This window comes from Microtus pennsylvanicus, chromosome 7 (assembly GCF_037038515.1).
Source record: "Microtus pennsylvanicus isolate mMicPen1 chromosome 7, mMicPen1.hap1, whole genome shotgun sequence".
NCBI classification, from domain to species: domain Eukaryota; kingdom Metazoa; phylum Chordata; class Mammalia; order Rodentia; family Cricetidae; genus Microtus; species Microtus pennsylvanicus.
In genome coordinates, this window is record NC_134585.1 from 115,323,537 (window position 1) to 115,346,367 (window position 22,831).

The following is a 22,831-nucleotide window of genomic DNA, read 5'->3' on the forward strand; positions in this document are numbered from 1 at the left end:
ACCTCCTCTGGAAGCCAGGGCTGAGGACTGAGTCTTGCGTTTTTTTTTATCTTCCATCTGCAGGGTGATTATATTGCAGGGATGCTGTCGGGGAGAGATGTGCGGACCTGTCCCTCACAGACATCTGGGGGACTCAGGTTGGATCTGTGCTCAGGTCTGCCAAAAACAAAAGGCAGTGACTTTGGCTTTGAGACGGAAACCTCTGCCAAATACACATATAGGTATTCTCCCCCCACCCTCCCCCTCCCCCAAACAAAACGCGCTTGTGAACACACTTATGTGCACATACACACTCATGTACACATTTTCAGACGAGGTCTGAAAACGCCCCACATATGGCAAACATATTTAGGAGAAGCACTGGAACTACAGGCCAGTGGGAGAGGAAGAAAAGGAAAATAATGGGGAAAAATCTTCAATATGTCTAAACTGTTCCAGTCAGGCTGCAAAGGACTGCAGATGAAAATTATTGTTAAAATCAGCATCACAGCATAGCCAAATTCTTTTCCCATTTTAAATGATTACTAGGGATTTTTCTAGTGCACAACCAGGGCACATGGGAAAATCGTCATGTAACCAATGGCCATACTACCAAGAAGATGTGACATGGTAGAAAACAACACTCTTATCTAACTCACAATTTCAAAAACTATTAATTCTACTTGTGAATAATTGTGTGGGGGTATCAGGTATAAATGCTCTTAACTGGCCCCAGTTCCCAAATCTTCCTAATTCTTTGCTTTTTTATTTATCAACCAAATGCTCACATGGTACAAAACTGCCAAAATAAAGGAAGCAACAGTAGGGGGCAAAGTATTAAATGATGTACATAAATGATCTGTATATCACCTGCTACCTGTCTCCTATATTGGGGCTTAATTTGTCAAAATTAAATTATTTTTCTGCATATGCTTCTGAAAGTCACTGATGAGAGTCAAGCAGGTCACGAACACAAAACAAACTGGTGCTAAGTTTATGTCACCTTGGTACTGTGGCACAAAGGCTAGGTTGCTGTTTAGCTAAATTGGGGTAGGTCTGGCCCCAGGGCAGGCAACTAGCAGAAAGATGCCTGCAGCTACCACACAGCTGGTGGACTGACATTCTGTGAGGTGAGAGCAGAAAGTCTAAGGTGGCTCTCCCACCAGCCCTCTGCCTGCAGCTTCTGAGGAAAGCACACCAGGAGGGTCAGCAGACACAGGCAGGAAGGGCCTACCCATTCGCTCTATGAACATGACCACAAACTCTTCCCGCAGACCTAACAAGATGGTTCATTTCTGTCCTCGGCTTCACAGGTTCGTCACCTCATATCTCTTTAGCGGCTGCTGTTAAAAAGTCAAACGATCACGTATGCTGGCAACATGTGGGAAAAGGAAACTCCTGCCAGGCATTGGTGGGAACGAAAAAGTACAGCCATCTTGGAAACGAGTGTGGAGGTTCCTAAAGGAGACCAAAGAAAACACCCACATGACCCTACACTGGGTCCAAACCCCAAGACTGTGAATTCAGGATGGCAGAGGTATCTGCCCTCCCAGGCTTACGACAGCACCTTTCACAAGTTGTAGACCCAAACATCAAGATATGAACAAACCCGCCAGATGTCTATCCACATACCAATAAACTGCTACTATAGAATACTATTCTGTCTTTATAAAGAAAGGATCCTATCATTTGCAGCAATATGGATAAACTGGGAGGGTATATGCTAAACAAAATAGTTCACGTACAGAAAGATAAATGTCTTGTGTATCATATATAGAATGGAAAGAAACTGAACTCAGAAACAGAAGGGAGAAGGGTGGTTATCAGGGGATGGTGGAGTGAGAAATAGGGAGATGTCAGTCAAAGGGTACAGGCTGCAAAACTACAGTTAGACATAAAGAACAACTTCACGAGACCTACTGTAGGGTTGGCGAGGTCACTCAGTGAAGGCACTTAGTACACAAGCCTGATCTCCCGAGTTCCATTCCCAGAAGCCACAATGGAAGGAGAGATTCAACTTGCAAAGGAGTACACAAGGCACACACTCCAAAACAAACAGAACACCCAACGTGTGGCTCTGGGTAGACCACTCGAAATAACTTTAGGATTAAACGGTAATGTGTATTTGTCACCAACTTCATTAGGTATAATGATAACATGGTATTTATATACAACGTTTTCTGAATTTACAGAGAGGCACACTGAAATACTGAAGGGGAGAAACGCTATTGTATGGGATATCTACTTTTAGTTATTTCACTACTTAACAGCATGAGAGCATGGCCACTGACCTGTTCTCATGGACACCTCCGTGTGTCCTGTGTGGACACTAAAACGGGGCCTGGGAGATCCAGTCCATCTGTGGAGCTGGGACACTGTGACTGTCTAAGTTAGAACAGAGGGAACTGCCCAGACTGGGTATGTCTCATGGCTACAAAGGCACCGAGGAAGCTGTTCACACTGGCTGTGAGGGCAGAATTGCAGCTTGGAGGTGAGATAAGTGTGTTCCTTAGAGGTTACAGTCAAGACAGAGCTGAAGTCAAGGAAGGCAGCAAGGAAACACGACAGCGGAAGAGGACGGAAGCTGAGGCAGGCAGACCCCACTCTGTGTCATTCATTTCTCCCTGACCTAAAATACTAGCCACCTGGGAACCAACGAGTTCCCGGGCTCCTCAGTTAGGAGACAGTGCACAAAGTCTCTCCCACTGTAGGTTTCTCTTTCTTAAGTGCTATAGGCTACAGAAGTTATCTCAATGACTGCACACTTTATATACCTAAAGAGGTCACTGTCAAAAGTCTATTACAAGGAAAAACATGTATAATATGCTAATGTGATGCTAAAAATGTTATCACAAGGACATTATCCTTGGAGGAAGGAGCTGAAAGGACAACTGTTGAATGTGGCTTTTGAAACGGTCATTAATTTAAAGATGACTTCAAAAGCAACTTGGCAAGCAGCTATTTGGGGGAGATTAGATGTATTCACCTCCAAGAAATATGGAAATAGTAACTTGTGGCTGAGAATGCAATTTTAGAAATAACATCAAATAAGGATCAAAGGAGCGCCTGTATCAAAACCAGCTTGGAGGGAGTGAAGCTGGCGTGCTTCGCATGAGGTGACTCGAAAGGTGCTTGAGGAGGAGCACCTCTGCAGTGTCAGGGACAGGCGTTAGGGTAGAAAGAAACTGGCTTCTAGAACTACAAGCATCACAATCCTTCAGAAAGAAGGTGAAATGCTTCCCAGGTAGGATGACTGACAAGGCAGGAGGACTGGGGACCAGCAGCATGAACAAAGTAGGACTGAGGTAGGAGAGAGGACCCAGTGGTTAAGAACACTGTTCTTGCAGAGGACCAAGGTTTGATTCCCAGCACCCATGTGGCAGCTCACAAGCATCTGTAACTCCGTTTCCAGGATATCTAGTTCCCTCTTCTAGGCTCCATGGCTACTGCATGCCCATGGTGCACATACATATACATGTAGACAAAACACCCGTATACATAAAATTAAAAAAAAAACTTTAAAAAAGTAATATAGGACAAAGATGGCATAATAAATACATACACATATTTGATAGGCAGATGTGCAGAAGATACAGCTGATTTACTGCTGCTTTTTAAAAAGCCAAAGCTAATGAATGCATGGAAATCATCAAGAAGTCTGCATTTGCCCAACACAGATATGTACTTTAGGTCTGCCCAACACTAAACTGGAAAAGCCATAAGCAAAAGCTTTCTGAGCAACTGTAAATCAAAAGTAAATCTGGGTAAGTTGTCTGCATGATCCATTTAATGATGACATCATTTCACATATGCATATGAGTGACAGGCTTACACTGATAACTTTATTAAGGATATTCTTTATTTAGTGTGTGCGTGTTCATGTATGTCTGTGTATACTTGTGTGTTTTGCCATGCTGGGGATTCAGCTAAGGACTCTGAACTATTAGATAAGCATTCTACCATTGAGTGACAAGCCCCTACACCTACTGTATATTTTCAGCTGGTTACTCTGCAGTAAAATCTGGGTTAATAAAAAGGTGTATTAAATTAGTAGCAGTGATCAGGAAAGGGGACCCCTTGACTGGGGCTATGCTGCAGGTTAAAGCGGATCTGCAGTAAGGGGTGTGACCAGCAGGAGTTCTTATCGTCTTTGCTAGTGTGTGTCTAAATTGCTCTGTTTCTGGGTAGTATCTCTCCCTGTCAAAAGATAACTGACTCACCCACCGTGAAGGTATGAGTCAAATATTTTGGCTTCATTTCTTTTGGTTTTCTGAAGATATTCTTGGCTTATACACTGATATTGGGACTTTGTCTTCAAATATCCTGGCTTGCTCCATCAAATCCTTTCAAAAGCTATTATACAAAAAAAGGACAATGAAATTATCCAGTAAGCCTTCCAAGTTCAATATCCAATAAACCACCATTGGAATTACGAATAATCCTTGGTCACAAAATTCAATCCCGATCACAAGGAGATTAGTCAACAGTGGGAAGTCATCAGACTGAAAGTAGCCAACTTAAAAAACAAAAATCCCAGGATTCAAAGAACTAATGTAGCATAACTTTGGGGAGGATGAAAGACCATGAAGTATAGCAGGAGGAAGCTGAAAAACAGTATTGAAATACAAGGATACTTAGCGATATAAATGCATGTAAATATTAAACTGGAAACATCACGTTAGATGATGTCGTCCTTGAATAATTTTAAAAAAGACTGTGAACAGGCACGTCAAACAACATAAAAACCCAAGCCCTCTGGGCTCTGGTCTGAGGAGCTGACCTGCGACTGCTGGAAAAGGATACTTTTCTCTGGGTTTATGCCACAGGCAAGAAGAGCAGCAGTCATGTCCAGTATGCTCTGCTGGAGGAGGGCGGGGTCCTGGGGGACAGTGATGGAGTGGAGGTCAACGATGCTGTACAACACTGTGCTGTACTCCGCCTGCAACTTCACCCAGCTCTCAATGGCTCCAAGGTAATTGCCCAGGTGGGGGATTCCTGTCGGCTGGATGCCAGAGAACACACGCTCCACACCGTCCTTCTGCAACAGGGAAAAGAAAAACAAACATAGTTGCTTTGGAGGCAGCATCCATGCATTCTGTGTACCTATTACTGTATAGTCCTGTTTCTGTGAACTACAGCCTGATGGGCATCACCATGCATTGTTGGGTATGGACTCTGTTTAGCTCACTATGCTGGTGCTAATGGAGACAAATGGACATTAAAAATGGTTTTTCTTACTTCAAAGCATACAAAGATGCTTACGAAGAGGTCTGCTTAGCCAAAAGATAGCAATCTAGTTGACAATGTATGCAATGTATGTTGACAATGAGGTACAAAGTAGCAAGCAGTACAATCATGAACAGAATGAACCAGAAATGGGGTAAATGGATAGCAGTTCCTAATAGGGAAAGCTTGGCTTTGGTCCCAGTGGTCACCATGAATGCCTGTGCACGAAGAGGCCATCTCATTAGAGATTAAATGAGCCTTTGGATTTTGCTTGTGATTTCATTTTTTGTTGTTAAAAATGAAAGCCACAGCATTAGTCTAAAACCTACTGAGTTGTTTCTTATTATTGATATTATAATTTAATGAGTATGGTCTTAGGCTAGAATTAAAGAATATGTACTTCATTTTAATATTTTAAATCTAAGGTTATTTTCATGTTTATTCACTAATTGTATTTAGGTTTTAATTTGTTAAGAAAAATTTAAAATTCTGCATAATTTTCTAAATTATAAAAATATTTTTGTCTTAGTCATGTCTTCCCTTTGAGTCACATTTTCTAGTGTCATAAAAAAATGAGAAGGAAAAACTAAGCGAGAGGACAGTGACTTTTCCTGAGTGACTTTACTATGTAGCGATGACTCAGCAGTTGTGAGCAGGCACCAGTAACTGTATGGACTAAAGCTTCTAAACATCACATTGTTGCTGTTCCGGTCAGCACTGCAAGAACATCTTAATAGTCCCCATGTTTACTGGACAGTTATGCTGCTAAGATTTACACTTTATGCTCAGTTCTTTTCTTTCCTTCTCTGTTTAACAGCCCTAGTTGTCCTGAATTCTTTTTTTATTACCATTTTTTTCTTTATTTTACATACCAACCACAGTTTCCCCTCTCTCCTCTCCATTACCCTCCACTCCCATCTACCCCCTCTCCCTGTCTACCTACTCTCCTCCTCTGCTGTCTCCATTCAGAAAGGGGCAGGCCTCCCATTGGCTTGAACATAGCATGACACGTTCAGTTGAGGTAGGATCAAGCTCCTTCCCCTGTATAAAGGCTGGGCAAGGAAATCCAACATTAGGGAAGAGGTCCCCAAAGCCATATGCTCCATTCTTTATATACAGGAACACATTTAGTTGGGTACCTAATATAGCAGGGTTTACTCTTTCCAATTTGCAGATGAGAAACCAAAGGTCACAGATATATCAATAGATTGATTACCCATGGCCACACAGCAAGGAAACAGCAGATGTGGGATTTTAAAGCCAATATGTGGTCACTCTACTCTTGTGGCAGTTTGAATGAAAAGGTCTCACATATGCTGGTGTCGTGTTTGAACCCTTGGTTCCCAGTTGGAGGCACTGTCTGGGGGGGTTGCGAGGTGCAGCCATGCTGGAGTAAGTATGTCACTGCTGGTGGACTCTGAGACCACACAGCCTTGCCACCTTAGAGTTTCAGCTTTGTGCTTGTGGTGGAGATGTGATCGCTCAGCTTCCTGCTCCTGCTGCTATGCCTCCTGCCACAGTGGACTCAACCCTCTGGAACAGCAAACCAAAGAAACTCTCTTCTGTAAGCTGCCTTGGTCACGGTGTCTTTCATAGCAACAGAAGAATAACTAATACAACTACCTATGTTCCGCTCAGCATCACTGATTAAGAATTTGTTGCTTTTGGCAAAATAATTTTGTCAATTTTTCTATAAGTATAAGATGGTTACAGAGGAATGAAGACCACTGCCATACATATATCTTTGTGTGCTACTAGCCAAGCTTCTCTATATGTAGGGTGGAAATGCAAAATCATAAGGTGTACACATGCCTCTTCAACCATGCTATAGCCTGGTGAACTCCTCCTGAGAATGGATCAGTGTGAACTCTCTACCCCCCTTCCCGTGCCTCCAGAGTCCCATCAACCCTGAGCACTGTCCCAGTCTTTTTAGTTAACAGAACAGACACCAAGTAGAATCTTACGAAAGTTTAACTTCATCTCCTTAATTACTAAAGAACGTGAAAATCTTTTATGATTATTGTCCAGTTCTACTGCTATTGTGAATATCCTGTTTAAGCTAGTCTATGCTTTAGCTGGATGAATTGTCTTTTACTAGTTAAGAATTTGTATACGTTCTAGGTACTGTTGTTAATTACAGGTAGAGGAAATACATTCTCAGAGGAAATACATTATGTACTTACTTCTTCCCATTATCTTTGATGAAGAGAAGTTCTTTACTAGTTCAATAAACATAATGTACTTTACTTCGAACTTCTGTGTCATAGAAGAAATCTTTTAATATAATGAGGTCCTGAAGAGATTTGTACGCACACACATATATGCATAGTCAATAAATTCCACGTGTACACTTTAATGCTTTATCTATCTTTCACATTGAGGTCTGCATCTATTTGGAGTGTTTTTGTTTGTTTTGCATACTGTGTGAAGGAGACATTCAGTTTTCTTTTGATGACTAGCTGATTATTCCAGTACTATGTGTAGAAAAAAGTTGTTTTTCTTCTCCTTGCTCTGAAATGCCATTTCTGTCATACAAGAGTGTGAAGAATCTGGTTAGAACCTAAAATGTGACCGTTTGAGGCAGAATGGACACCTTCATGTTACAACACTCTGCAACCATGTTGAAACCATGGGAAAGCATACAACATCCTACAGCTGTATCTTTTACCTACCAGTAGCTCCTGAGAGCTAATCTACTTTACATAAGTGAGTGTCGAGGCTCCTTAAGTTGTTCTTTTTCTCTTTCACCAAGAACTCCAAATTTTACAAATGTAATTTGTTTTTTTTTCAGCTAATAAGATGACAGTGTCAAAATAGAATATTACATCATATGTCTATGGTCCAGCATTGAATCTCATCCAAGCAGTCAGGAGAGGATCCAAAAGATTTGTAGCTCCAAGGATATAAAAAATGCCATTCAAGGAACTATGAAAAAACATCATCAGACCACTGACAACCTCATCCCCCTTCACACACATGCACCCCTTCAATGAAATCTTCAAATCATTACTTATAAACAGTTCTTAAAAATCATTTTCCAGTTGCGAATCGAGGGAAGAGGGAAAAGGAGAGAGAGAGGGGAAAGAGGGAAGAGAAGAATGGGGTCAGAGAGATGGAGAGGGAGAGAAAGCGAAGGAGAGTAGAGGGAGGGAGAGAGAAATGAACACAGACTAAGGAGGCTTCCTCCAGCACCCAGGGACCATGAGCAGCTCCGGTATGGGAATGAGCAAGGGCTTTTCAGTGCACTGAAAAATGATTAATGGGCGTCAGCGCTGGCTGATGGAGAGGGAAAGTAAAGCAGAAAAACAAATTCGGAACTTCGTAAATGGGAGCGAAAATACCATCCAGAAATACTTGACCAGGAAGACGAGCGGCTGTTTATGGTAATAGAAAGGGTTGTGGAGACCAGGAATATTAAGCTGAAAAAAAAGAATATGAATAATTCCATATAAATTCCTCTATGGTCAAAGTCAGAAACTGTGCCCCAGGAGAACTGGAGAAAATAAATTCTTGAGAAGACGCGAAGAGAAAAGCACAAGAGGATCGACTGTGGGAAAAAGGCATCCTGAGCAGTGGGAATGGATTAACCATGAGCTAATGCATCTTTTCCATCCTCTGGTTTCCGAGATTCTGTACATCAGCGCAGAGGGAATGATGTTACCAAGACGTAAGAGCAACAAGAAATGTTTTGTTCAGTTTTCAAGGAGCCTTTAAACAAATACAGCCTCTAAATGGGATCTGGATCCCTGGTCTTAAAAATATACAGAGAGCGACCTGCTCTTCTGTGCTGAGTTTACGTTGCAGTCTGTTCCTCAGCGAGAGCCAGCGGGCGGTCTGACGGCATGGCAGGGGAGATATGCCTGGTACCATGAGATCATGGAGTTGGAATGTGGAGTTTGGGTGGTGGGAGGATGGGGGGTTCTGTGTTCAAAAGCACTGTAGTCAGAGAAGAATGAAAATGAAAGGCGCATGGGCTCCCCAGTGGACAGCAGGCAAGCCACAAAGAAAACAGCTTCGGGACTGGCCCACAGGCATGCACTCACTGGAGGGGTGGATTCCTCTGCAATGGACAGAGTAAGCGACTGTGTATGATACCCCCTCGTGTTCCTTTCAGGCATATTTCCTTCACAGAAGCCACCTCCAAGCAATTAACTGGCTCACTGTAGAACCAACACCAGCAACGGACAATGATGTAGTCCTGACAAGAGGGTGAGGGATCGGCCAAAGCTGGCATGGGTTCACCAGTTTCACAGAGCTGAAACTCTTCTTGCCTAAGGTCCTGAGCATATCCAAACCTATCATATTAGTAGTGTTAATGACTGCACTCAGAAGCAATTGAAAAATCCCAAACCGTGAATTATTGCAAAAGACAATGCTTGAGACAACTCAAGAGAATTTCTGCTGTTGATCCCAAGTAAGTAGGTTACATCAAAAGGATCAGGTTACCTACTAGCCCTGACACGGTTTCTTCGTGTGTGTGTGTGTGTGTGTTAAACATTTTATTTATTAGGGGACATGTGCACGTGCAAGTCAGAGGACACCTTTCAGGAGTCAGTTCTCTCCCTCCAGCACGCCCCTGTGAGGTCTGGGGATCAAATTCCAGTCATCAGCTATGGCAGCCAGAACCTTCACCTGATGAGCCATGGCGCCAGCAGGGTGAAACCCACTAACTTGAAAACAATGGTGGGAAACAAAGACTCAGTCGTCCCTACAAAACCCTGCCCTGTCTACCTAGAGCATCAAATGCTCAGTCATCAGACTGCTTTTAACTGTGTTCAAAAGAGGCAAACACAGAAACTCGGCTGAACAAGCTCCATGTCTTGTTATCAGAATGGCAGGGAAGGGCCGGTATGGCAGCACTCCAGGCCAGGCAAGGCTACATAATTGGACCACACCTCCAGAAGTGTTTTAAAAAGAATAGCAATAAAGATTATGTATGTATGTATGTATGTATTTAGTATGTGTGTTTATATGTGTGTATGTGTATGCGTGTGTGTGCGCTTACTCATGAGTGTGCGTATGTGGGGCACACATGGACCACAGGGTGCAGTTTCATGGGAGCACATCAGAAGACCTCTTGCAGGAGTTGGTTCTCTTCTACCACATGGATTTGGGGAAATGAACTCAGGTCTTCGGTTCTGTGGCCTGTGCCTGTGCCCACGGAGCCACAGACTCCAATAAAGTCATTATTAACACTACCAGCTAACGTGGATGGAAATATCTTTTTATAAGTCTGTTTGCTCTTCTGACTGCATATAAGTTAAAAATACTGTTTAAAGCCCCCCTTAGCGCTCTGCTAGTTCCTCCCTTTGCCATCTGTAACGTGTCACTATCACACTCTAGACTGCTGAAACACACCTTAACACCTTCACCCTTCCTGAATCTCTCCACTGTCAGTTAAAGACTTCAGAGTGGAAGCAGAGGAGACTGTAGTGGCATTTCAATTGTATTTTAATACATAAAGACCACCTGAAGATCTGAGAGGAAAACAGTACCACTGCTCAGCCTTACAGACCAGGTTAGAGTTGCACGCACCTTTAATCCCAGTATCCACACTAGTTGCCATAGAAACTGAGCGATGCATGCCTTTAATCACGGTGGTGCACACCTTTAACCCCAGCCCTAGAGAGGAATATAAAATGGGAGGAAACAGCTCTCAGCAGGCACTCTCCTTCTGAGATTCCAGGAGGCAGGATCGCCTTTTCAGACTGAGGTCAAGGTAAGAGCCAGTGGCTGGTTGTTTTGCTTTTTGGATCTTCAGGCTGAACCCCAATTTCCAACCCTGCATTTTTATTAATCGGCTTCAGGAGACCCTGTGTAGAAAATCATCAGGCGGCTGTCTGGAAGCTTTGACTGGGCCCAGCACTGTTCTGCTGCAGTCAACTTCAGCTTCCACAAAGCATTAGAACATTGGACTGTTGAGAAATGCTCACCAAAGAAAGTAGGTTCACTTCTGCCTAGAAACAGAACCAGATGCACAGAGAGGGGAACCAACACAGTAAATACCCAATTAGTACAAAACACAGCAAATCTTCTGCCCCCACCCCCGCCACCCCACTCCCCAAAAAACAATACACAGGCAATAACTAACACTTAAGGAAAAAAGAAAGAAGAAGTGAGTAACCCATTAGAAAGTAAATTCTTATAAACATCTATGATAATTGCTTAAATACAATGCTAATCAGGCGAAAGGGTGTAAAAGAGATTGTTGGTCCAGACTCCAACTCCCAGCCTGCCAAGCGCTTGGACTCCAACTCCAACTCCCAGTCTGCCAAGTGCTGACCCCTCCCACAGGGTATTTCGGCAGGGGCACAGAGGAGGAACAGGTGGTTTTGGGTTTGTGTGTGCGCTCCCTGTCTAGTTACCCTGCCATGCTCCCAGCTACCCGGGAGTCCATTATCTATTAAATTTGGGCATTTAATTTGGTTTAATCTGGCCTAATTGGATTTCTTTGCACCAGTGGAAAGGTTCTGTTAAAAAATATTCCTAACAGAGATAAACTTAGATTTTCGAATAGTTACTACAGGCTTATTTAAACCTCTGATTTTCCTTTTTTTTCACAGTGTGCACTGTGTCACCTTCATCTGTGAGAGAATGTTTTGGCATCACTTCCCAGCAAAGTTCTAAAGAGCATGCTTTAGGTCTAAGGGAGCCAGGTGAGAGGGACGTATGTTCTCACCCCTGGGCTCTGGTTCTGTGCTCCTTCTCAAAAGGCACTGCATTCAACTTGGGAATGGCTGGCACCTCCATTTGTACCATCTTCTGTCCCATTCCACGTCTCAGAGGAGGAAAGCATACTTCAGCAATGTTCAAAACAAAGCCAAGAGCACATCTCTGCTGAGACCAGAACTCTAGCCAAGCAATGGTTCATTCTGAAGACACTGCTGCCTCCCTCTTGCTGAGTAAGCAATGGTTCATTCTCAAGACACTGGTGCCTCCCTCTTGCTGAGTAAGCACTGGTCACCCCGTTGAAGCCTTCTAGAGTGGGGTTAACTCAAAACAAAGCCGCTTCTTTTCTTTTATTCTTAACACATATAGTGTTGGGCTTCAAATGCTTTGCCAAACAAAATTTGGTTTTATTAGTTCTGTTCTTCCCTTCATTCCCCAAGTCCCTTGGTCCCCTTGTGCCCTTCCACCCTTCCAACAGTCCCCTTTCCCCTTTCATGTCACGTGTGTCCTAATGCTCTCCCCACATCCTTCAGTAACCCCTCCTTCTCTCGTAGTTTCCTTTTTCATTTCATCAACTACACACACACACACACACACACACACACACACACACACACACACACACACCATAGCAGGAGCCACATATGGAAGAGAATATGTGATTTCTGTCTGAGTCTGGGTTACCTTGCTTAATCTATGATTTTCCACCTCTTTGCTTTTTCCTGAAAATTCTTTTTAAGTATTTCATGATGCTTTCTCATCAATGGCATCCCCATGGGAATTCCCAAGAAGAAGCAGGGCTTCTTAATGTAGCTTCCTCAAATGGAACAGCATATGATATGGACATATGAATTTGGACAGTGAGTACTCATAAACTCTGGATTTCCCAGAGACGGATAATCAGTCAGCCCTGGAAGCTCCAATGACTGAGTCTGACCTAGCAGTTGTGGACCAGATTTACATGAAAGATGATGTTACGGCAAAGGATGCCACCGCGAGAGTGGAATTCATGATCGGAAGCCACGCTCCATCACTGAAGCTGATGTGCTACATCCTGATGGATATTCCACTGATGGGAAAAACAACCATATGGAACTTACTGTACTAGTCACACCATCGAGAACCAGAACTCAAGTAAGAACTCCTGACACCTGATCAGGAGACCTGGGGAAGTCCTCGAGCCAGTGCAACCTGTGACCACCTTGCTTGTTATCAGAGTTCTAAATGTCACACTGCTGTCCCTACCCCCAGAATATTTACATTTTAAATCTTGATGGCCAAAATGCAATGAGTACAAGTCTTTAAAATCGTGTTGTTGTTGGTTTTTTTTGGCAGCAGAATAATGAAAAATGAAAGAAAAAGGCACACGTGGGACGGCCACTCTCTGGCTATTGGTGTTGAGTGTGGTGTTTTCCACGGCCTCCCTCTCATAGCTGCCGAAAGCACGAGGTGGAAGGAAGCAGAATCATTTAGGAGTGCATGCACTGTTACATCTAGGGGTCAGATATCTGGCAAAAACTCCCTGCGTGTTCAAGCACTTCATGCCACTCTTGCTGGGGAGCAGAAGTGCTTACAGGAAAGCCTTTTACTGTACGGAGCTTTATAACTGCCATCAAGACCGTTCAATTGGTTTATGCACAATAGAGCATTTCTGTAAGCATCTTCCCAGCCTCCCCGCAGACAAGGCTTTGCTATCTATCGGGGCTGTTCTAGGAAATTGTTTCCAGAATTCTACATCTCTTCTTTATAGAACACATCCTCTACTACAGTGACTGAAAACCAATTTCAAGTTCATGCAGAGATTTTGTTTTGTTTTGTTTTCCCTACCCTTCATAGCAAATAAATTTTTTCTGCCACACACAAATAAGGAGAGAATAGGGTCTTTGGTAATGTGAGAAGGATTAATGTCCTTGCAAAAGAGACTTAAGAGAAAACCCACTCTCTTTGTTCTTCCATCCCTTTGCCACGTGAGGATGCTGTGCTCACTCCGTCCCTCTGGAGGGGAGAACAACAGTACGGCACTGGAAGCAGAGAGCAGCCCTCTCTGCGTATCAGAGAGGATCTGGGACTAACAGCCTCTAGAATGGAGAAAATGTTTGTCTTTTATGTTGTAATAAGAGCGGCAGGGCTGAGTCCCCAGCACCCTGGCCGCCTGGCTAGCTTATGCTCAAAATAACAACACACAAATTGTATTCATTTAAACACTGCTTGGCCCATTATATCTAGCCTCTTCTCGGCTAACTCTCGCACCTGGACTAGCTCATTTCTAATAAGGTGAGTAGCACCCCAAGGTGCGCTTACCAGGAAGATTCTAGCCTACATCCATCCTGGGTTGGAGCTTCATCGATCGCGTCTGCCCGGGAGAGGGGAGCATGGCCTCTCTCTGAGCTCACTTCCTCTTCCTCCCAGCATTCTGTTCTGTTTACTCCTCCCACATATGTTTTAACCTATCTGGGCCAAGCAGTTTCTTTATTGCTTAACCAATGAAATCAACAGATTGATATATGACACTCCCACATCACCTTTATAAATTAATCTACAGTATTTTGTTAAAGACATGGTTTAAAAAGCAGGTTTGAGTAGGGCATTGGTGGTGCATGCCTTTAATCACAGCACTCAGGAGGCAGAGGCAGGTGGATCTCTGCAAGTTCGAGGCCAGCCTGGTCTACAAGAACTAGTTCTAGGACAGCTGGGGCTGTTATACAGGGTTTCTCTGTATAACAAACAAAAAGCAAACCAAACCAAACTAAAACAACAACAAAAGCAGGTTTTTACGTTTATAAAATGTGACTCTGCAGCTAGTTCTTTGAGAACTTAAACATCTCTTTGGACTATTTTCTTTGGGTCTTTTTCTCTTCCTGTCATTTGGCACCTCAGTGAGATCTCCTTTCCATCAAATAAAAATAATGAAATGGGAGGGCGAGCAAGATGACCAGGAGATAAAGACACTTACTCCCAAGACTCATGACCTGAATTCATTTCCTGGAAATCGTCTCATGGAGGGAGAAAGTAAACTCATGTAGGTTGTCCTCTGGCCTCCACCTACATGTGGTGGCATGTATGTGTCCACACACATAAATAACATAAAAATAAAATAAAGTCTAACAGAAAGCCAGCCACACTGACTCTCACAGAAGAGAAAGTGGGAAGTACGCTTGAACACATTAGCACAGGAGACCACTTTCTATATATAACCCCAGTAGCACAAACACTGAGAGAAACAATTAATAAATGAGACCTCCTTAAACTGAGAAGCTTCTGTAAAGCAAAGGACGTGGACATCAAGACAAAACAGAAACCTACAAAATGGGAAAATATCTTCACCAACCCCACATCAGAGGATTGATCTCCAAAATATACAAATAACTCAAGAAATTGAGAACATATCAAAAGAACAAATAATGCCATAAAAATGGAGTACAGATCTAAACAGAGAACTCTCAACCAAGGAATCTAAAATGGCTGAAACACACTTAAGGAAATGTTCAACATCCTTAGCCATAAAAGAAATACAAATCAAAACAGCTCTGAGACTCCCTCTTATACCTGTAAGAATGGCCAAGATCAAAAACACTGATGTCAATTTATGCTGGAGAGGTTGTGGGGAACAGGGAACACTCCTGCATTGCCGGTGGGAGTGCAAGTTGGTACAGCTCCTTTGGATATCAGTGTGGCGATTTCTCAGAAAATTAGGAAACAACCTTCCTCAAGACCCAGAAATACCACTTTTGGGTATATATCCAAAGGATGCTCAACTATGCCACAAGGACATGTGCTCAACTATGTTCACAGCAGCATTGTTTGTCATAGCCAGAATCTGGAAACAACCTAAATGCCCCTTGGCCGAAGAATGGATAAGGAAAATATGGTACATTTACACAATGGAGTACTACACATCAGAAAAAAAATAACGACATCTTGAATTTTGCAGGCAAATGGATAGAGCTAAAAAATATATTGAGTCAGATAACCCAGACTAAGAAAGACAATTATCATATGTACTCACTCATAAATGGTTTTTAAACATAAAGCAAAGAAAACCAGCCTACAATTCACAATTCCAGAGACCTAGACAACAATGAGGACACTAAGAGAGACTTACATGCATCTAATCTCCATGGGAAGTAGAAAAAGACAAGATCTCTTAAGTAAATTGGGAGCATGGGGACCTGGGGAGAGGACTAAAGGAGAGGGGAGAGGCAGGGAGAACAGAGAAAAATGTAGAGCTTAATAAAAATCATATATATATACATATAGTCATGGGATTTAGTTCTTAGGGAAGATTACTGTCACCTCACAGGGGGCTAAACTTCATTAAATGCAAAAACTATATGAAACACATAAATAGGATATAAATTCTTTTGTGTTTTATTAGAAAGTTGGTTATAAAAATAAATTAATATAACATCTAAACAAGATATACATAAAGTTTTTAATATCTAAAAACACTGCTTGCTAAATCAGTCATGCCATACACATCCTAATCACTACTACATAATTTATTTGTATATGCAAAGTGGGGAGCAGTGCTGGCCAAGTGGTTGAGGAGTTTCCTGCTCTTGCAAAGGACGTGGGTTTAATTCCCAGCACCCACACAGCAGCTCACAATGGACTGCAAATCCAGTTCCATGGGATTTGTTGCCCTCTTCTGGACTTTGCAGGCTCCTGCATGTCCTGGTGCATAGAAACTCACACAGACAAACACATATACACATAAAACAAATAAATAAATTCAAAAAAGGAATAGTAAGGACAGCCAAGAGACAAATAACAAAAAGTTTTAAAGTAGAAAGAAGATTATTCAAATGATTAAGATTAATTTTTCCTCATAAGAAAATTCTCAAGTAGTCTTATCTGTTAACCATGGGAAGATACAATTTTATTGTTACCTCTGGTGGCCAATGAAAGGTTTAACCCAATCATTGTTCAGACATCCCCCTTAATGTCTGCCTGAAGTCCCTGCTTGTCTGAGAACATTTACTCTTTTGCAGCATGGAAAGGTGTCTTCAACTTTACAAATGTATAGAAGGAAATACTATGTATGAATGAAAGGAGATGATTCTTTCTAAGCCTCCCCTTATCAGTTTTCCTTCAAAGCTTTAAAAGACATGATTCTGATTTAATCACTCTGATATTTGACATTAGCATCTTAAATTTTAATAGCACTCCAGGTGATTCTAATGTGAGGTCAATATGGAACAACCAATACTTTGACAATTACTACATAATTATTCTCCAAGGCTTCTAACTTGATCAGACAGACAGACACAATTCATTTGTTTATAATTTGTATTACAATACAGCAAAACTTCTGAAACAATTCATCTTTAACGGATAGTCAGAAGCAGCCGTGTGGCAGCCACGAAGGTTAGTAGAATAGAATGGTGTCATTTCTGATCTTATAATGAATGGAAAGAGAAGACACGCTGACAAGCAAGTGCACCATCTTCAGCAGCTGACGAAGATGCCAAAGTCTTACTTGGCAATGTCCAGTTCTAAAAATCTTACATGGCATGGGATTCAGAATGCATGAACAGCCTGCACTTCACAAAGAGATCTTTAAAACACTCCAATATAAGCACAAGACAAAAATTCTCTATGGCTAACGGCTCAGTTCTATCCATGTCTCTGTCTGGCAATCCTCGTTGGTTCCTAATCTCTCAGCAGAGTACAGATTCGGTACTTACTCGCTTTCATAATTAAGTGATGTTGTAGCACTAGATATCTCGTATTCTTGTATGAATATTTAACTAGATAGCTCATATTCTTGTATGAATACTTATAAATAAGAATTATAAAAATAAAAACACTTGTATTTCTGATCCCCAAAGATGGTTTGGTAAATTCTGTAGGGTATGGGGTTAGGTATTATGATCATCAGTTCAGTTGGCTGACCCAAGCCTGAACCAGTAACAGGTGACCTTAGTCAATTGAAGCTGAGATACCAAAAATCTTTCACAAAATGCATGAAATTCTAGCACTAGAGAGGCAGACGCAGGCAGATCCTGACTTGGAGGCCAGCTCAGTCTACAGAGTGAATTCCAGGACAGCCAGGGCTACCCAGAGAAACTCTGTCTCAAACAAATAAACAACTCTCCCCCAAAACTTATGAGTTTTGGGGATCAGAGAGTGCTAGGGTCAAATTCCTTCTATGCCCGCTAATATTATACTTGTATCACTTAATGTGTCTGACGCTACTTTTTTATTTGAGCAAGGAGGCCCAACACTAGCTTACATTTGGTGAGAGCTTTCAGTGGATACCATTGCAAGAGCTATGAATGTTGTCTCAATCTTTGCAAAAGCTCCTCCGATGCAGTCGTTTTACAGAAGAACAAACCAAGCCGCAGGAGGATTGAAGGAGTGGCGAATGGACGGTAGACAGTAGACAGGCTGTGAGTCAGGTATCAACTCTGGCTGCAAACAACTCTAAGAAGATGGGGTTCGATAAAGTTATTTGGTTTTACCTCTTCGAGCCACTAATATTATCCCTACCTTCTAAAATATATGACTTTAATTTTATGTCATGAATATCGTCAAAGGGGATGTGTGACTCTCTCGCCTCCCTAGTTCCCACTAGAGATAACTGCTTCATGTACGTGTTTTCATTGAGGACTGGTGGCCCGTACCAGGGCAGGTGACAAGGACAGTGGTTCTTATTCATGTGGGCAGCAGCTTCCATGCTAATTCTAAACACAGGTGGTGAGAGAGACAGCCAACAGGAAGGGGGAAGGACTCGCTGCTGACACGAGCAGCTTGGAAGATTGATGGCTTCCCTCTCCCCTTTTCCCCAATGCGTCAGCCTGGGGGCAGAGATGGAGGAGCTGCTGTGCTGGGGACAGTAAAATACACAGTACAGTGTCTGCCCTGCTGCAATGCTGATTAATGAGAGCAAAATGCCACTGAAAACAGGCGCTGCGTCGGGAAGAGAATTCACAGGCATTTCTTTCTTTAATGGTTTTGACAAAGCGGTTCCCACAAGCCGTCAGGTTGAGGGGATAACCTGTGGTTAGAGGGATGCAGGGGGATGTTTGTAGGAAAGCTTGGAGTACAAGGTGAGACAGGGCTTTGCGATGAAGTCCATCCACTTATTAGCCAGCTGGCTCCCAGCGTGTCACAAATTCCTCTTCTCTATGTGGCTGAAAAGCTCCACGAAGTTCTAAATATGGTATCTACTTACCTAACTTAAAAAGGGCCCTAGAATATACAATCGCAAACAATTCACCCTGTTTAAATTACTATGCTTTTTAGAAGACAGTATTATTTTTCATGTTTCACTGAAGCCACATAAGATATACAATCAAACACTATCGTATTATTCAGAGCAGACGGATGCTAACAGGAAACACCACTGCCAGCCCTTTATAGCCACCAACGTGGCATATTCACGTGCACTTCCAGCCGGCAGCCCATCAAGCATGACACTGTACCCCAAACCCATCCTTCCAAACCTGCTCAGTCTAGGAATGACATAATGACATACAACCACTCCTAATTCCTTCTTCCTCACTATGTCCCATGTATTCAGTCCCTGGCTCCTCTCATCCTTGCTTGTGTAATCTTTATTGAGTATTTATGACTCACTGTCTTCGACTTCATGGGATTATTCCATGGATTAAACATAGGAGGAGACTGAAAGTGCCTAGGAAGCACTCGGTAATATTATCTAGCACCGTTATCAGCCAATCAGCTACAAACGCAACAGGGATCGTGTTCATTCCCCATCTTTCCTCAAGGCTTTCAACTGCTTTGGACTTTGCAGAACCCATACCATCATCTCAACTGTCTTTTCAAAATAGTGACCACATTGTTCTTTTTCCCGATTAATTCCAAATCCCTTGTTTCAGACTTTACACGCCACCAAAGCATGGCAGAGGTAAGTGTCTCCATGAGCTGATCTTAATTAAGCAAATGAAAACTCCCATGAGAAACTCTGGGTGGGTGATTTGCCTTTAATCCTTCATTTTTAAATTAAGCATCCTTACACTAGAGTCAATGCTATGTTCGATTAACATGGTAAGAAGAGTCAGTGTTCAGTAGGATCTGTAGTCTAACGTCCAAAACGGAAGAAATGTTTATATAACAACTGACATTGTTTCTGGGTAAATTTGAATTTACAGAATTTCTATTGCTTAACTGCTCCCCTGCCAATTCATGTCTACGTGGATCTCCATAATATGACCTTATTTGGAAGATGAGTCTTCGCAGATATAAATAGAATGAGGCCATACTTGACTGGAGTAAGTCCTCATCATTTACCTTATAAGAGGAGGCAGTAATAAAGAGGAAAGGCAGCCATGTTTGATGGAGCGGTTGGAGCGATACAGCCCCACGGTAAGGAAAGCACCTAAGATGCTGTCTCTGCCTTCGACGCTAGAGCTGTAAGAGACGCCCCCATTGCACTGAGTTCCACTTCACAGGGCTGAGTGAGGCACGTCATTTACAGCAGCCAGAGGAAACAAGCAAGCTCAGCTAGCACACCAAACAGATACACGGTCTTCTGAGATCTGGCTGCCATCCCTTCTACAGTGAGCCTGGCCACTGGACCTCCCTTCCGGAGCTGCAAGGACCAGTGCTGTGGGCAAGGCAGAGCAGGATAAAAACTCTGCCCTGCCTCTGGTGATTGGCCAAACCACAACTGTGTATAGGTAGTGGTGCTGTGTTGCAAAGCAGCATTATTGGACAGACCACATCAAATAGACAGCACAGATCAACTCACAGGGCGTAATCATAGATGAAGTTGCTGTTATTTTGTTCCAGGATCAGTTCAAAGTTCTAGGGTCATATTTGCATTGATTCCTTAAAATTATTGCACATGGTTTTGGCTTTAACTCCACTTATTGCTTCCATTTTAAACAGCACTGCTGGAATTTCCATTATGGGTAATCACTCAGAAAAATGTAAATGTGAATTTAGCAAATGACATTTTTTTTTTCTGGTGAAAAGCACTCACGGTACACCGTCTTTGTAATGGAGTATCAGGACACACACTACTTGAATAGCCTGATCTACTGCTGTTCTCTAAAACAGCTTTTGTTCCCTTTGAATTTTTAACAGACATTTTTTGCATAACCACTATAGTACAAATGGTTTTGAGATATAGGCTTCTTTTAAAGAAAACAAACAGTGAACTGTTTCTTTAACTTTTGAAAAACCAAGCACACATGTCTGATTTTTCTTTGAAGCTCTTTAAGAAGAGTTCATAAAACTTTGTGTGTATAATTAATAAACTGGGGGGAAGGGGATTCAAATTTGCAAGCCAGTGTCAGCTGATCATTAATCCACCATCCCTCTTTATGTTCAAAAGCGCATGTCAATAATCTCTGGAATCTCTCAATGACAGCCCATAACGTTAAAGAACAAATAGCCCAATATATTTTGACATGCCACATTGCTTCCTGCAGGTCCTATCTTTGGGTCTCTTATAAAAGCCGGGAATAAGGCTGGTAACGTGCATCCAGACGCAGAGAGGATGCTATCAAAGAGGTGCCCATATCGAAAGCATTTCAGAGTTCACAGTTCCCCAAACTCACTAATCAACATTAGTTTTGCACGTGTGAGTAGCTCGCCCTCTGAAACTCTGCCGTCAAGGTCAGTTTTCTATGTCTGTTCAGCGGTGACATCCTGATCACGACTTGCACTCACTGTGTGTTTGTCCGTATATAAAACAACTCAGTAGCCTTAGCTGTCTTTGAGCCTGACCAAATTGAACATCCTCTAATTGAGAAAGCTTTCCTCACTTGATTGTTTTTAACTTTTTCATTCCGTTAAGTTGGCTCCCCCCCATTAGTGAACAGAACTGAAGCCAGCCCTCACTTTACAGCAGCAGCGTGGTTTTGGTGCCCTCCAGCTAATGATGCCTTTAGAACTTGTGTGCCCTCATCGTCATCAAAGTGTGAGTACATAAACCAAGACAGCTTCCCTCTTTCCTATTTTATTTTGACTTTCTAACTCCAGAAGGGTGCCTCTATTCGCCAACGGATACTTCTAGATTGCTTTTGTAGCACAGCTTTTATCCCAGTACACCTTCTCCACAGATCTTATTTTATTTTATGTTTTCTATAGTCACATTATATTTTTGAAAATATGCTTTGAGTCAATATCGATAATTTTTGTTGCAACAGCGTCATCACAAAGTCAGTATTCCCTCAAACCATAATGTTTTAAGTATGAGTTTCTAAGATTTCTTCCCCATTAGAATGTTTACATTGTTTATAATTCTCTACAATACATTTTAGTACATAGGACGATCAGCATAAATAACGCTGCACCATTCTTATTGTTTGCAATGCCACGTGCCTGGTTTGGAAGCATATCTTGCAGGTGACAAGCGACTATGTGCTGGGCAGTCACTCAGGGTAAAATATTTGGTGTTACAAGAGATGGTACTGCTTGCCCCAGTCTCAAAACTTTGGGTAATTTTTGTAAAAAACACCAGATACTTGCTTTGATATTACTGTTTAGACAAAGGGAACTGTACATTCCCCTGCATGGAGCTGGAAACAGGGAAGGAGACTGAGGAATGCAGAGACGGAGTGGCACGGAGCTGTTTTCTGTGGACAGCCCGAGACAGCATGGGGAAGACCCGAAACGTCCGGATCTCAACTGGAAGGGATTTTTCTCTATTTTCCAGACCTGAGAACGGTAATGAACACACACACACACACACACACACACACGCACGCACGCACGCACGCGCACACACACTACACAGTCCAGCGACCTATCAGATGATCTGTGTAACTGAGAACTTCTCAAATCCCTTGTATTTCTAACAATCTCAGCTTCCTTGCTGATGTCCCATTCACGTTAATAAGACTCCAGCTACTTCCACAGCCTTTTTCTCCTAACCCTAGGATCTATCTGTTTACTTCCTTGGAAAAGCCAAACTTTCTAAACACTAGGCCTTTACACATACAGTGCCTTCTGCCTGGCTTCCTTCCCCCATCTCATGAATTTC

The 22,831-nt window shown here is 42.5% G+C and overlaps 1 protein-coding gene across 2 annotated transcripts in view; it reads right to left on the minus strand.

Annotated features, from left to right (window-relative positions):
• Wars2 (tryptophanyl tRNA synthetase 2, mitochondrial) overlaps positions 1-22,831 on the minus strand; it is a 76,208-nt gene that overhangs the window by 23,354 nt on the left and 30,023 nt on the right. For both annotated transcript variants that reach the window (XM_075981801.1, XM_075981802.1), the window contains exon 2: positions 4,760-5,017. In XM_075981801.1, coding sequence (XP_075837916.1) covers positions 4,760-5,017 — 258 coding nt within the window. The remainder of the gene's footprint in view (positions 1-4,759; positions 5,018-22,831) is intronic.